The 13,684-nt window shown below is 36.5% G+C and overlaps 1 protein-coding gene across 1 annotated transcript; it reads right to left on the reverse strand.

The window, feature by feature from the left end:
- Window positions 1–4,668: 4,668 nt before the first annotated feature.
- Window positions 4,669–13,684, reverse strand: Smp_031860 (putative coatomer delta subunit; the record flags this gene model as incomplete). Its single annotated transcript, XM_018798814.1, has 6 exons — window positions 4,669–4,957; window positions 6,694–6,910; window positions 9,941–10,049; window positions 10,771–10,885; window positions 12,323–12,545; window positions 13,506–13,684. Coding segments are annotated over 6 exons (933 nt in total), but the record flags the coding sequence as incomplete, so codon positions are not given.

The following is a 13,684-nucleotide window of genomic DNA, read 5'->3' on the forward strand; positions in this document are numbered from 1 at the left end:
ATTATAAACTTTTGTCGTTAGAATTCTTTCATAGTTGAAATCATGTGTCAATTGAAGCTAGACCACCATGGAAAACCTGGAAACACTGGACGGCCGTTTCGTCCTATTATGGGACTCCTGAGCTGTGCACATCCACGATCCCGCACTCACGAGATCCAAACCCAGGACCTACCAGTCTCGAGCCAGAGCCCTTAACTGACAGACCACTGAGCCGGCATCCAACGGTGTTAATGTCTAACTTCAACCAATCCACGATTTTCAGCAACCGTTCCATAATAGGACGAAACGGCCGTCCAGTGCTTCCAGGTTTTCCATGTTGGTCTAGCTTCCATTGACTCATGATTTCAACTATAAAAATACTGAAATATCCACAAAAACCCCTTCTGATCTATTAAGATATAATCCGACAGCAGATCAAAAATTGAAGAGAACATGTAAACTACAAAAGTTTGAGGACATATCAATAAAATTCCCAACCAATCCATAATACATAGAAACAAAACTGGAAAATGTACAAGTAACGAGAATTCAATCAAATGTTGAATATGTATGAAATGTGATCACTACATACATACAATTGTTATGACGTAATATACAGAAGATTAATTGGAGATTGTTCAGTTCAGTCGGCTACAACGTAGGACTAGGCACATATATGCATCGGTTCAAGTTGCCATACCTCGTTAGCACAACAAGATGAACACCGGATTCATAGAAGTAGTTAATTTAGTGGTGGTAATATATAAAAGAAAGGTTGTATATAAGGACATAGTACAGGAAGGAAGATAGATATGAAGCAATTTTAATCTCAAGGTTTAAGGGGGGAAGATAAAGAGTGTATACACCTACGCCACTGTGATCGATTCTGAGCCATGTCACCTAGAGTCTCCAACCATTAGTTACGATAGTCACGTGGACCCCAACCATGTAGTCTGCATCTACCAACATGGCTCAAACTAGAAAGTAGTGACTTCAAGCTCTGATACCACGTTTTGGAGATTGTTCAATTTATAGTTAATTTGTATCATGTATAAATAAATAATTGATTCTTTGTGTTGTTTATTAGGTTAAATCATTGAATGTATGAAGTATATGAACAAAGAAGAGAGAACCTATCATTTCAACTACTGTTTCTATTACTACTACTAGTACTATCAATGATAACATGTAATTCAACTATAAATGAAATACAATAGTATGATTTGAACTATTTGACTTCGATCAGCAACCCTTACAAACCTTCTTTGTTGAATGCTAAGAATTCTAACAATGACGATTCCTATCAAAATGGTTTGACCATATGTAATCAATCTCTTCACTATGGATATAGTTAAAACTTTACAGAGGCATAAAGGATACAATAATGACCGAGGATATTTTAATAGAATATTTGGAACCGATGTGTAATGATTACATAGAAATCAGGGCGAGACTATAATTTATGGACGACCTATGAACGAATCTTAAGTGACCTTGAGAAATATTAGCCAATCAGGAGTCAGTTAGTACGGAGTAGAAAAGTAATTAGTGTGTGCACTTCTTTTACATGGTCCAAAAACTTGTTAAGGTTAGAAAGAGATTCAAAGGTTTTAAAATCGTAATGCATAAAGTAGAGGAAGTCATCAATATGACTCCATAATACTCGGTCTCTGGAATCATGATAATGTCACAAAAGCTCTCTCAGCCTCAACCACATAGCTTCAATATTGTTTGTATGTACTCCGGTTGTGTAAGTTTGTCATTTTTATTATGGATATATCCCTACAACACATACGTCTGAACAGCCGAAGCTTCAGTAACATCTGTGAATATTGCAGCAAATAATACTGGTGCTTTTATTACACAATTCACAGCAATTATTATAGATTGCCTTAAATTATAGTCTCGCCGAAATCAGCAACAAATTTAGTAGCTACTCATCCTACAGAATCTTAGATTTTTGTGAGTTATGTAGTATAAAAAGTCAGTAATTGAGCTTATCTCTGTGGAAGATTAATACTTAGTACAAATGCTACCATGATGTGGGCTACTTATATCCACACTAGTATATAACGATGGTCAGGCATAGAATGTATTTCAGTAGAAGATCGATAGGGGAGGACGGGAACAGGACGCAATTGGTATGAAAATGCATCAACAATAATAATCGGAGACTATCGAGTGATATTTGCAGACGGAATAGTCAAGATTGAGACAATTGATTGATGATTTGCAAATTAACTGTTTATTGTATGAGCAAAGATAGATAGTGGCTAGCAGTGGAATACAGGACGCACGTTTCGTCCTATTTAAGACTCGTCAGCTGGATGTACCTGCATTTCAGAGTTGATGTTCACTCTGGGACTCGAACCCAGTACCTTTCGCTACAAACGCCACTCAGCTACTGAGTCCTGATAGCCACTTGCTTGTGCAATGGGGTGAAGTTTAAATTCACTTAATATTGTTTGTTTGAATCTTCCCATGGATGTTTAGGACTGCAATTGATCAGTCTCTTATTTACTGTACGGTTGTCAGATTTTAGTGAGAGAGTCTGTAATTTTATTCTCAAACACATTTGATTTTCCCCACTAGTGTTCCGTTCACTACACTACTATGTACACTTAACTAACTTGAAACTATGGTGAATAAAGGCTTTGTGTTGATCTGGTCCAAAAACAGAATAAGTTGTCCAATAAATTCATTCTAATCACGTAACAGGACGAATAAAAAAAAAGACTAGAAATTTTCTGCTTCACTTACCAATGATCTAAAATTATGGGGTTTCTAATTCAACCACTTCCTATTAGGATATTAACTTGGAATACAATCGTGCCTTGACTAGACTATGTAAATGACTAGTACACAACTAGAAATTCGTGTTTACCTTAACGGAGGTAAAGATACCGGAAATATATTTATGTTTTGTGAGATAATAGTACTTAATCCGACACAATAATGTCTTAGCCTCCTAAAACCTTCATATAGACTAAAAGTTGGTATAGAAACATCAGTGAACGCTCAGCAAATGGTTCAGAACAGAAGTAACTCTAATATCCAAGATCTTTGGGGCAAGATAATGTAGACCACTTGATTTCTGTATGCTCAAGTCTTGATGTTAGAGAACGGTTCAAGGCCTTCAGTAGCATTCGGTGAACACATCTTATTATTATTATCTGAACACATAAATAATGGTACAAAGGGGCACCGAATACATATGAGCCACACAAATCTCATTTGATTTGTGTGAGGGCTGTGATACTGCCAAGGTGCCCAAACCGAAGCAGGTGGTTTTCTTAGGGGGCCACACCCAGAGCCTTTGACCGAAAGGTCTGATCCACAAGGCAGTGGAACATCGTGAGGAGGTGCAGTCCCATGGTAGCCGGTGACCAACGATTGGCTCATACGCCATTTGTTCTTTCAGGATACTGGAGCCCATGTTCACCATTGGTTTGGAGTCAGGGTTTTCCAACTCCCTCCAGGTGAACCCTACGTATCCACCAACCCAGTTAAAGCGCCGGACATTCGCTTTTTGTCCTCTCAATTTCGTAAACAACACCCCGGTCACGAGAAGGCAGCAAGTAGGACTTCCCTGACAGAGGCTGTATATGCGTGGCCATGTGAGAGCATTTTTCGAGGGAGAGTGGACTCTCCCCACTCTCGGTCGTACCAGGGCATTTGGGGGCAGTGAACACAACACAAAATGTAGAATCTAACTAGTAAGTCCTATACATAAAACATATTAGTTACTTAACATTTATTGAGGAATATGAGAATTTACAATTATTCTGATACGATTTTTGAAAACGATTAGTCTTTTGGGTATTATGATCTTATTAAATATTCTAGACTTTCATTATCATTTTATAAGCCAAATTACTTGCATACATGTGTTTATTTAGTGAACTTTGAGCTACACTAAAGGTAGAGTTATTAACAATATCTCGCTATGTAAATAAATGTACTGAGAATGCGGTTCAAACTAGGGGTTCAATAGTTGAGAGTTGATGGCTATGACCGTAAAGTCATTCACTTTAACCATTTAAGTGTATAGATAGGTTTGTGCTGATGATGTCGTTAAGAAGAATGATGAAAGCTCTGCGACCGAACCATCCAGCACAGAGAACAAAACTTCATCAGAAAGGTTAGGAGTATAATCCAGGATGCCCATTTCGTCCTACTTCGGACTCGTCAGCTAGATCCCAGAGATGATATTCAAGATGGGACTCCAAGCCAACAGCTTTTGCTTCAAACTTATGTTATTCACTTAACTACTGAGTTCAGATAGCCACTGGCTTGTGCAATGGAGTAAAGCTTAATTCGTTTGTATTGGTTATTTGAATCTTCACGAACGGTACTGGGTTCGAATCCCGGAGTGAACATCAACTCTGAGATGCAGGTACACCTAATAGAACAGTCATAGGATTCTACTGCTAGCCACTATTCATCTCTACTTAAAAATGCTTATGACTTGGTGTCAATATCGTCAGAATCTGCACAGGATGTACATATTCCAAAAGACTGATCAATCGCAGTCCTGAACATCGTTGAGAAGATTCAAATAACCGGTGCAACTAAAGTATTAAGTGTATAGTTCGCCGCCAATCTACAAATTAATAGATAAATCTTCATTACTCTCTTATCTCAAAGACTAAATACTCTTTTTTCTTTTCAAAGAGAAAACTCAATAAACGAAGGGATAATATTATTTATTATTTGGTCAAGACCATATATAAAAAGAGAACAAAGTAAATGAAAACCCCATTACAATAATCCAAATCACAGATGATTAGGCAAACTGAATAACAAAGCCAATTGATACACACGCGCACACACATACACACAACACCAAAGAGACTGAAGAAGACGAAAAAAGGACGAAACTATTCATTTAACTAATTTCGTATTTTTCCGTATGAAAATTGGATTCAAATGAAAAGTTAATTGGGGTATCCTGATTGCTCACAGTAGCTTCTATTATCTATAAATAAATAAACATGCAATGGTATAATGTAAATAATTTGCTTTAACAAGACAAAATGTGGTATAGTAACAGTGAAATGGTGACTTGGTAGCTGAAATGTTCCACTTTTATGTTATCATTGCAAACTATGATATCATCGACTATGATTTTAGCAAACAGGTACTATTATTAGTCCTCATACTTAAGAAAATGTATAATTCTATGTCGAGTACATAACCTTTACAGCTGCATAACAAATAATAAGTCATATTAGTAATTCAGAAAATATCCTACCATAAAATGGCAAAGATGGATGTTGGTTAGCAGTGGAATCTAAGACGTACGTTTCGTCCCATATAGGACTCATCAGCGTTTAAAGCGAATGGTACTGGGTTCGAGTCCAGGGGTGAACATCAGTTTTGGGATGCAGTTACATTCAGCTTATGAGTCCCAAATAAGATGAAACGCGCATCCTAGATTTCACTACTAGCTACCACCCATCTTTGCTTATAATGCTTGTGACTGAAGAAAATATCGAGGCAATCCGCACAGGATACACATATGTCAATAATAGACTGACCAATTACAGTCCTAAACATCAATGGAAAGATACAAACAAACACTACAAAACGAACATAAACTGGAAGATTAAAAGGGAAATTTGCAAGGTAGATAATGAGTTGGTTTTCAGCTTATTTATGTTTGTATACAAAGAAATACATAACTCATTATCTATTCGGTAATTACTATTCATGGGAAAAGCAAACTCATACTGTTCACGACATGAAGTAAAATTTTTCCGATGAGGAAACAGTAGTAGTCATTCAAATACATTTTGACAGTGTACTTGCCACCTTAGTCATTATTAGCTAAATACTCTGGCATGACCGAGGGTAAGTGTTCACTCTCCCTCTCCAAATTCATATATAGTCACTATCAGGAAAATATTACTCACAGCCTTCTCGTACTCGAGGTGATTTTTTATCAAATTGAGAGGACGAAAGGTGAATGCCCAACGAGGGTTTAAACTCGGTTCCTGCACTGTCTTATGGATTAGACCTCTGGGTCAAAATCTCGGGGAGTGAACCTCTTAAAAAACCACCTACTTCGGTTGAGGCACTCTAGAAGTATTCTAGCTCACACAATAATTCCACAATTAGTGTGGCGCATATATACATTGGTCACCCTTTGTACAAATGTTTATAATAATATTTTTACATCCCTAGATATATAATCAATAATTTGTGTAGACAACTTTCGGTCATGAAAATCTTAAACGTACGATAATTATATTCCAAAACAAAGCTAACTAAATAAGTTCTAACACTTTCAGTCAGTCAGTCGCAACGTAAAACTTGCCATTAACCATTAACACAACGAAATGAGATTGTTAGGTCGAATCCCGGAAAAGTATAGGTAGTAACAATATAATTGATGATAAGAAAGATTAGGCATTGAGGATACAATTCGAAAAAAATATAATTTGCTGGAATAAAAAAAAGTTAGGAGTAATTCAGAAGCTTAAAATTTGGAGGAAAACAAAGAATAGATGCACTTGCGCCATTGCAAACGATTGTGGGTCTCTAACACCACTGGTAACGATAAACACTCAGATCCTAAACTGGTAGTCTACACCTATTAACATGCATCAGTCCAATTGTCAATGACTTCATGGGCTGATGATATGTTATGGTTTAGTCCCTCCCTAAAAACATTATCTTAAAGTATACAAGACACATGTAAATATATGTTACCTGAATTCCACAGTATGATTTATTTGATCCAAAGTTTAATTTCAACGGGAAAAATTGTTCTGCTTGTGCACCACGTTCTGTTTTTAATGTGAACTCAAGGGAACCAGATGAATTTTCATTGTTAACTATGGGTATACGCCAGTCTAATTGGTTTTTACGTGGACTAACTTCATATTCTCCATCACAATTACCAATTAACGGAGGTTTAGTTGAAGGACTTTAATGGTAAAATAAATACAAACGAATATTATATGAAGTCCAGTAAGACAAATAAGGCGATTAATACAGTTAAATGAAAAATGAACTTGACATATCTATACATATACAGTCAGTCACAACGTAGAACTTCGTACGTACATACATTAGTTCGAGTTGTCATACCACATTAGCACAGAGATGAAGTTGTCGATTCAAATCACATAGTGGTAGAAGTAGTAAGAGTATAAGCAGTAATCGGAAAGATTAGAGTTTGAAGATGTTATTGAAGGAGTATAATCCAGTGAAATAAATTTGGAAAGAGAAGAAAGATAGAGACATGAAGAATTCAGAAGATTAGAATTTGGTAGAACACAAAGAGTGGATACACCTTCGCCATTGCAAACGATTTTGAGCCATGTCATTCAAGGTCTCTAACCATCGGTCACCATCATCTCGCGGATCCCAACCAGGTACACATACATATATACGAAAAATTGTTGTCTATGTACTTCAGAATCAGTTGAATTACAACACATGGAAAAGAATAAACTACATAGGTGTTACAAATGTTTTTTTTCGGTTCAGACTTCCTCATATTTCACAATATAATAACTCTAACTAAGTCTAACAATAAATCAGCCATCTACAACGAAGGCGCAACCACATATATGCATCAATTTAAATTGCCAAAACTCATTAGCATAAGAAGATGATCATCAAATTCATAGTAGTTACTTTAATAGTAGAAATATATATAAATAAAAATTGTATATAAGAATATGATACAGGGAGAAAGAATTAGTTCGTAGAAAGAAAGGTATAAAGTAATTTTAATCTCATGGTTTTAGGGAATACAAATAGTGTACACACCTACGCCACTCTGATCGATTCTGAGCCATGTCAACCAGAGTCTCCAACCATTGGTTACGATAGTCACGTGGACCCCAATCAACTGGTCTGCATCTACTAACATGTCTCAGACCAAAAGTTAATCACTTCAAGCACTGATGCCACGTTTTGGTTTGGCCGCCCCTAACTTTCTTCCAACCACCCCCAACACTAGTCAGCATTGTGCATCGTGGTAATCGGTGTTCAGGCATACGTAATACGTAACGCAACCATCTCAGTCAATGAAGATTCACAACCTCATCAACTGATTTACCATCATTCCCGAATACCTTGTGTCTAACCTCACTATTACTTACTCGGTGATCCCAGTAGATACAAGCAATAATTCTAAGACGTCTGTGATTAAATACTAGTAATTTGCGAATATCTTCTACTTTTAATGGTCACGATTCGCAGCCGTAAAGTAAAACATAGACTAGTTCTATATCTTGTCTGGCATTCTTTCAATCTATTATTTATGCTAACCAGAACAGCACGTCAAATTAAACGGTGATTAGGTATATGAAACACAGGCAATTAGTCATAACTAATATGAAGCCAGGTACGAATGTGTATTGGGACAAGCTGTCACACTACGCATCAACACAAGATGAGTGGTAAAGAAGTCAAAATAATCGTGATAGTAATAATAGTTACAGAGGCTAAATATTAAGAATATGGTTCAAGAAGACAGAATGAAAAGCCATGATTTGATAAACGTTGGAACTCAAAATATAAGGGAAGATAAAGTAATGGATGTATCTGAACTACTCTGGCAGATTCTGAGCTATATCACTTAACGTCTGCAGCCACTAGTCACGATAATTGCGCAGAGCTCAACCAGATGGTCTCTATTTAATAACATGATTCAGTCAAACAGTCCATAACTATGTGGACTGATGTTACGTCTTGGTTTCAGCTCCACCTACCTTTCTTCTAAGCTACTCCTACATTAGCCAACAATGCAAGTCGAAATATGTGGTGGTAGGCTATATGTAACACATACCCGAGCCATTCTAGAGGAAGAAGATTCACAGCTTCAAAAGATAACTAGTACTATGGTTTTAACAATCGAACTGATAACTTTAATGTCCCACCGTAAATGAGCAATGCTTCAAAGACAATTATCGTCAACTGTTTGTCAACTACAATTAGAATTCTTCTTTAAAAGCCAAGCTTCATATTTGTGAAGAAATAAACAACAATATACTGAACAGTACACTTGCTTTGATACGAGCAGACACAAATCACATCCATGCTAAAAGTAGAATAAGTTAGTAAATGCAAATAGTACTGTTCCTTGTATTTGTTCCGAAATTGAGTCAGCTGTCAATCCAATAAGTTTAATGAGACACCCGTAAAATTAGTGAAATGATCAACAATCTCACCACATATTATAAGACTGGAAAAACATACAGATCAGTTCACAACACAACATTTCATGTTCACGTAAGAGGAGCATATTTCAAAAAATAATTTTATTCCATTATCAACAAAATCAATAATTGACTGGTAACTAGACTGTTCAAATTATCCATAATCCAATACACTAAAATACGGTTTATGAGAACAAGAAAGTCTTTACCAAAGATGTGTTTAGTGAATCTATACTGATTGAGTGCTCCGTAAAACTAACTAACCCCCAAATGCCCTGGTACAGTCGACAGCAGAGAGAGTCCGCTCTCCCTCTCGAAATGCTCTCATAAGGCCACGTGTATATAGCCTCTGTCAGGGAAGTCCTACTCATCGCCTTCTCGTGGCATTACTGTTGTTTACAAAATTGAGAGGACGAAAAGCCAATGTCCGGTGCTTTAACCGAGCCGGTGAACACGGTGAGTCCACCCAGGGGAGTTGGAAAACCCTGATTCCAAACCAATGGTGCACATGGGCTCCAATATCCTAAGGGAACGAATGGCATATGAATCAATCGTTAGTCACTGGTCACTATGGGACTGCATCTCCTCTGCCTTGCAGATCAGATCTTAAGATCAAAGGCTCTGGGTGTGATCCCCTAAGAAAACCACCTGATTCAGATTGGGCACCTGGGCAGTATCACAGCCCTCACACAAATCAAATAAGATCTGTGAGGCGCATATATATCTGGTGCCTTTTGAACCAATATTTACGTGTTTAAATAAATAAATAAATAAAACTAACTTACGGCAAAGGTATTGACATAACTAGATTCTCCAATTCTAATATTGGATCTTGTAATTCATATTCAACATTTACTTCAAAGCCACCGGGTATTTCATTTGGCCAACAATTAACTAGAATGAAGACAGTAAAAAAATAAGTCATAAGTACGAATAGAGTTACAGTTTACAATGCAATTCCTTGTGGAAAAAACAGCATAACAGACGATGTCCACATCCCAAGACTGAAGTAGGCAGAGCGATGGTTTAATCCTTAAAACATTTGGTTTTCAAACAGCTGTAAACCTTACTCCGACTGCTATGATTTGAGTTACCGGGAGATATCACCAGTCACACAAACACACGTGTCCAAAGCTGAGTACACAAATCTGTAATCTGTATGGATTTTATTATTGCTATTATCATTATTAAATGGATAAAAGTCTGATAATGTTCCATCTAATTTTAGAATTTCATAAGATACATTTGTCCAATAAGCTTTGAGTCACAAAATTAGTATTCAGAATTAAAGATCCTACCCGATTAACCAAACCAAAGAAAACAGAGCGGTATTTAGACATACCCCAACCGTAACTGATTTTAAAGCTAACCACTACCGGGTTCTTCACCTATACAGGTTTACAAAAGTATCCCGACGAAGATTTAAGGTCCCAAACCAACACAAAGAACTTTCCTCGAATTTGAATAACTGACTAAACAAATGGACGTTTTATCTGAGAATGAGAGAGAAACCTCTGAACGAAGTCATACTCATTTTGTCAGTTTCTGTTAGTTTATTGATTTAAAGAAAAAGCATTAATTGGACAAAGTTGTAGGTAAATATACAACAGCTTACCAGTTATAGGAAGAGCAGCTTCATCGGAAGTTTGAAATCTCCATCGTAAAATACCAACTTCTTGACCATTTGGAAATGGTTTACCTCCTGGTTTGATTTGAATCCAACCAGTGGACTAAAGCAAATTTGACAATAATTAAGAGACATTATGATCAACTGCCTTATGGGATGGAGAATAGCTGAGCAAAGTAGAAGAAAAATGGTACCCCTAATGATAACCGATGCACACTACAGGATCCACAAGTACCAAAACGTCATTGGTGACCGAAAGACGAAGCTACAGAGGATAGTCACATCAGAACATTTGGAAATCTTGACAACAGCCATAGAGGTATCATGCAGACGACACAGAGAACAAAGAAGAAGCATCCTTAAGAAAAAAAACTAATCGATATTTCAAAATCACCCACAGAAGGAAACACAAACAACTGTGTGGTCAACCTGTCAAAGCAACCACTAACAAACATAAAACACCTATTCCGAAAAGGATTAAACTACAATACAAGTGACGCCTCAAAACTGGAATTCTTCGCCGCACTAGAGTCATCACTCAAAACGACCGGGATAAGTGAAGAAACTCAACAGGAAATAAAACAAACCATAGTACCGCTTGTTGTGGTTTGATGTCCGGCTTTTATCACGTGATTTATTCACTAATCAAAATACGACTTTTCCAGTCTTAGCACTGTGCCAAAAGAATGACGTTCGACCGGTATGAGCAGCCTAGAATCCTTATTGGTCCTTTATCAACCTAGCCCTTCCAGTTGAGTTCAAAACACCAAACATTTAATGGATTCATCCAGTCACTCCATCAAATCCCCCATACAATTCCTGGGTCAGATTGAGGACATTCGAATCAACAACGACGAGCTGATGATATCCTCCGATGTAACAGCCCTGAACAAGGAACGGACATAGTGCTATTTAAAGAGTATATATTTCATAAATCTCTATTCGAATCATTTGACAGGAAATGTTAAAGTAGCCAACGACTCCCCATTAATCAGTATGAAGAATTTAAACACATTGATACTAAATTAGTGGTTACATGATGAGGTGGTAACTGTAAGACATTAAAGTTCTTGGGTTAATCAGATGTAGTCTGGAAACCTTTAACTCTTTGGAGAGTAGATGACTTCCAACCGTTTATGATATCTAACCAGGTTTGTTTTGTCTCAATATTTTGTAGATGTTATTTTATTATACAGAATAGCTATTCTACAAGGCAGCTGTCTTGTCTTTACTGAGACCTTACATCAATAATTCGGTCTCGTGAGCAGTTATCATTTAGATACATAGTACCATTGCATAACTTCTAGCGATCGGCGTTTTATTCATTCACTGTAACAGTTCAAAACTCACTTTTCAAATCCAAACTTCTAACACAATGTAGTGATGATACTTCTAGATTGATGGACTGAAGTGAGTGACCACCATTGGCAGTCTGAAATCGTGTACTTGAAATCAATCAATAACTGAACGGCTTCTGAGAAAAATATATGTTATTTACATTGGAATACCATTTGAGTAGTATAAAGAAAGAGAAACTCACCGTGAAAGTTTTCTTATCAATATTAGGATGTGTTTGAAGTTGAACAGGTGGGCGATGTTCATTGGGTGGATTTGTACATATACTTGTATCCACTTGGATTTTCGCTTCACAAGCTTCATTTGTGATAGCTTGCGCAAACATTGTACCTTGCAACTCCATACTTTCTAAACCACCATCACGACCAGCTTGAACGATTAACTTCTCTTCAATTCGTAAATGCAGACTGAAAAAAACATGTCGATTACTGGCTATTGAAATATGTAAACTTATGGTTGAAAAAATGACGAGAATGCAAATAAACTCTTAAGCCATACTACTACTGAAACGATTTAGCTTTCGCTACGGACCTATAATATAAAGATTGTAGACAGTAGATGGTTACTTAGTAGCATGTAGTAAACAAAAATTGATGCTTCCTCACATAAGCTAAGAAATTTTAGGAAACATAATAGTTGTGACAATCAAATTAAGCTTTACGCAGGGTTACTCTTCTAAGTTGTATTGTATCATAATGCTTATACTCAAATATTTTTTAGGATACAATTAAAACTAATCGTGACTTACCATTTTGCCATCTACTTGTATCCCTCGTCTAACAACTCTGACATCTACAAGCGCACAATTATTCCACTTAGTACCTAGTTGTTGCCACAGATATTCGAGAAGAAAAGAAGACCAAATCAAGACGCATCATCAATTAATGAAGTGATTGACAGTTGGTCTGTATGGTATTGGATGCTGTAAACTGTTTAGTTGATATTACTTAGATTTCTATAATCTATAAGTGAAGAAACTGGATAGCATATTTTAAAATCGGTTGCAGTAAATTGCATTCCGTTCTAATCTTATTTTAAATCTAGAGCATAACACAGTCCTGTACTCTGTGTTTTACGATTTTGTCTGCTTCACAGCTGTCCACCACTATTATTACAAGATATCTAACTAGTTTTCTTGAAGTGTACCGGTATGAGGTAAGTTTGATTGTTGTACGTTCGTCTCAGGTCCTCTATGCTTTATAGATGAATGTGCTTTAATGCCAACTTGATTGTACTTGTATAATATTAAAACTTTTAAACTAATACAAATAGAAAATCGATATAAATTAATGTTTACTTTTCTTTGAACCAAAAACATGTTTATTCTACAAAATAATTCTTCTTAGACTCTAAAACATACAACTTACTTTTCTTTCTTAACATGTGATTTTTGAGTTAAAGCAGTTGAATTAGTACTCATTAAGTTATCTGCTCCGCCTGATCCGCTAACTAATTTCATAACATCTTCATTGACCACTTCACCTTCAGCTTTTAGACGATTTACAAACTGATCAATGCTTTTTAAACCACCCTGTCCACCACCAAG

Source organism: Schistosoma mansoni, chromosome 7, assembly GCF_000237925.1.
Source record: "Schistosoma mansoni strain Puerto Rico chromosome 7, complete genome".
NCBI classification, from domain to species: Eukaryota; Metazoa; Platyhelminthes; class Trematoda; order Strigeidida; family Schistosomatidae; genus Schistosoma; species Schistosoma mansoni.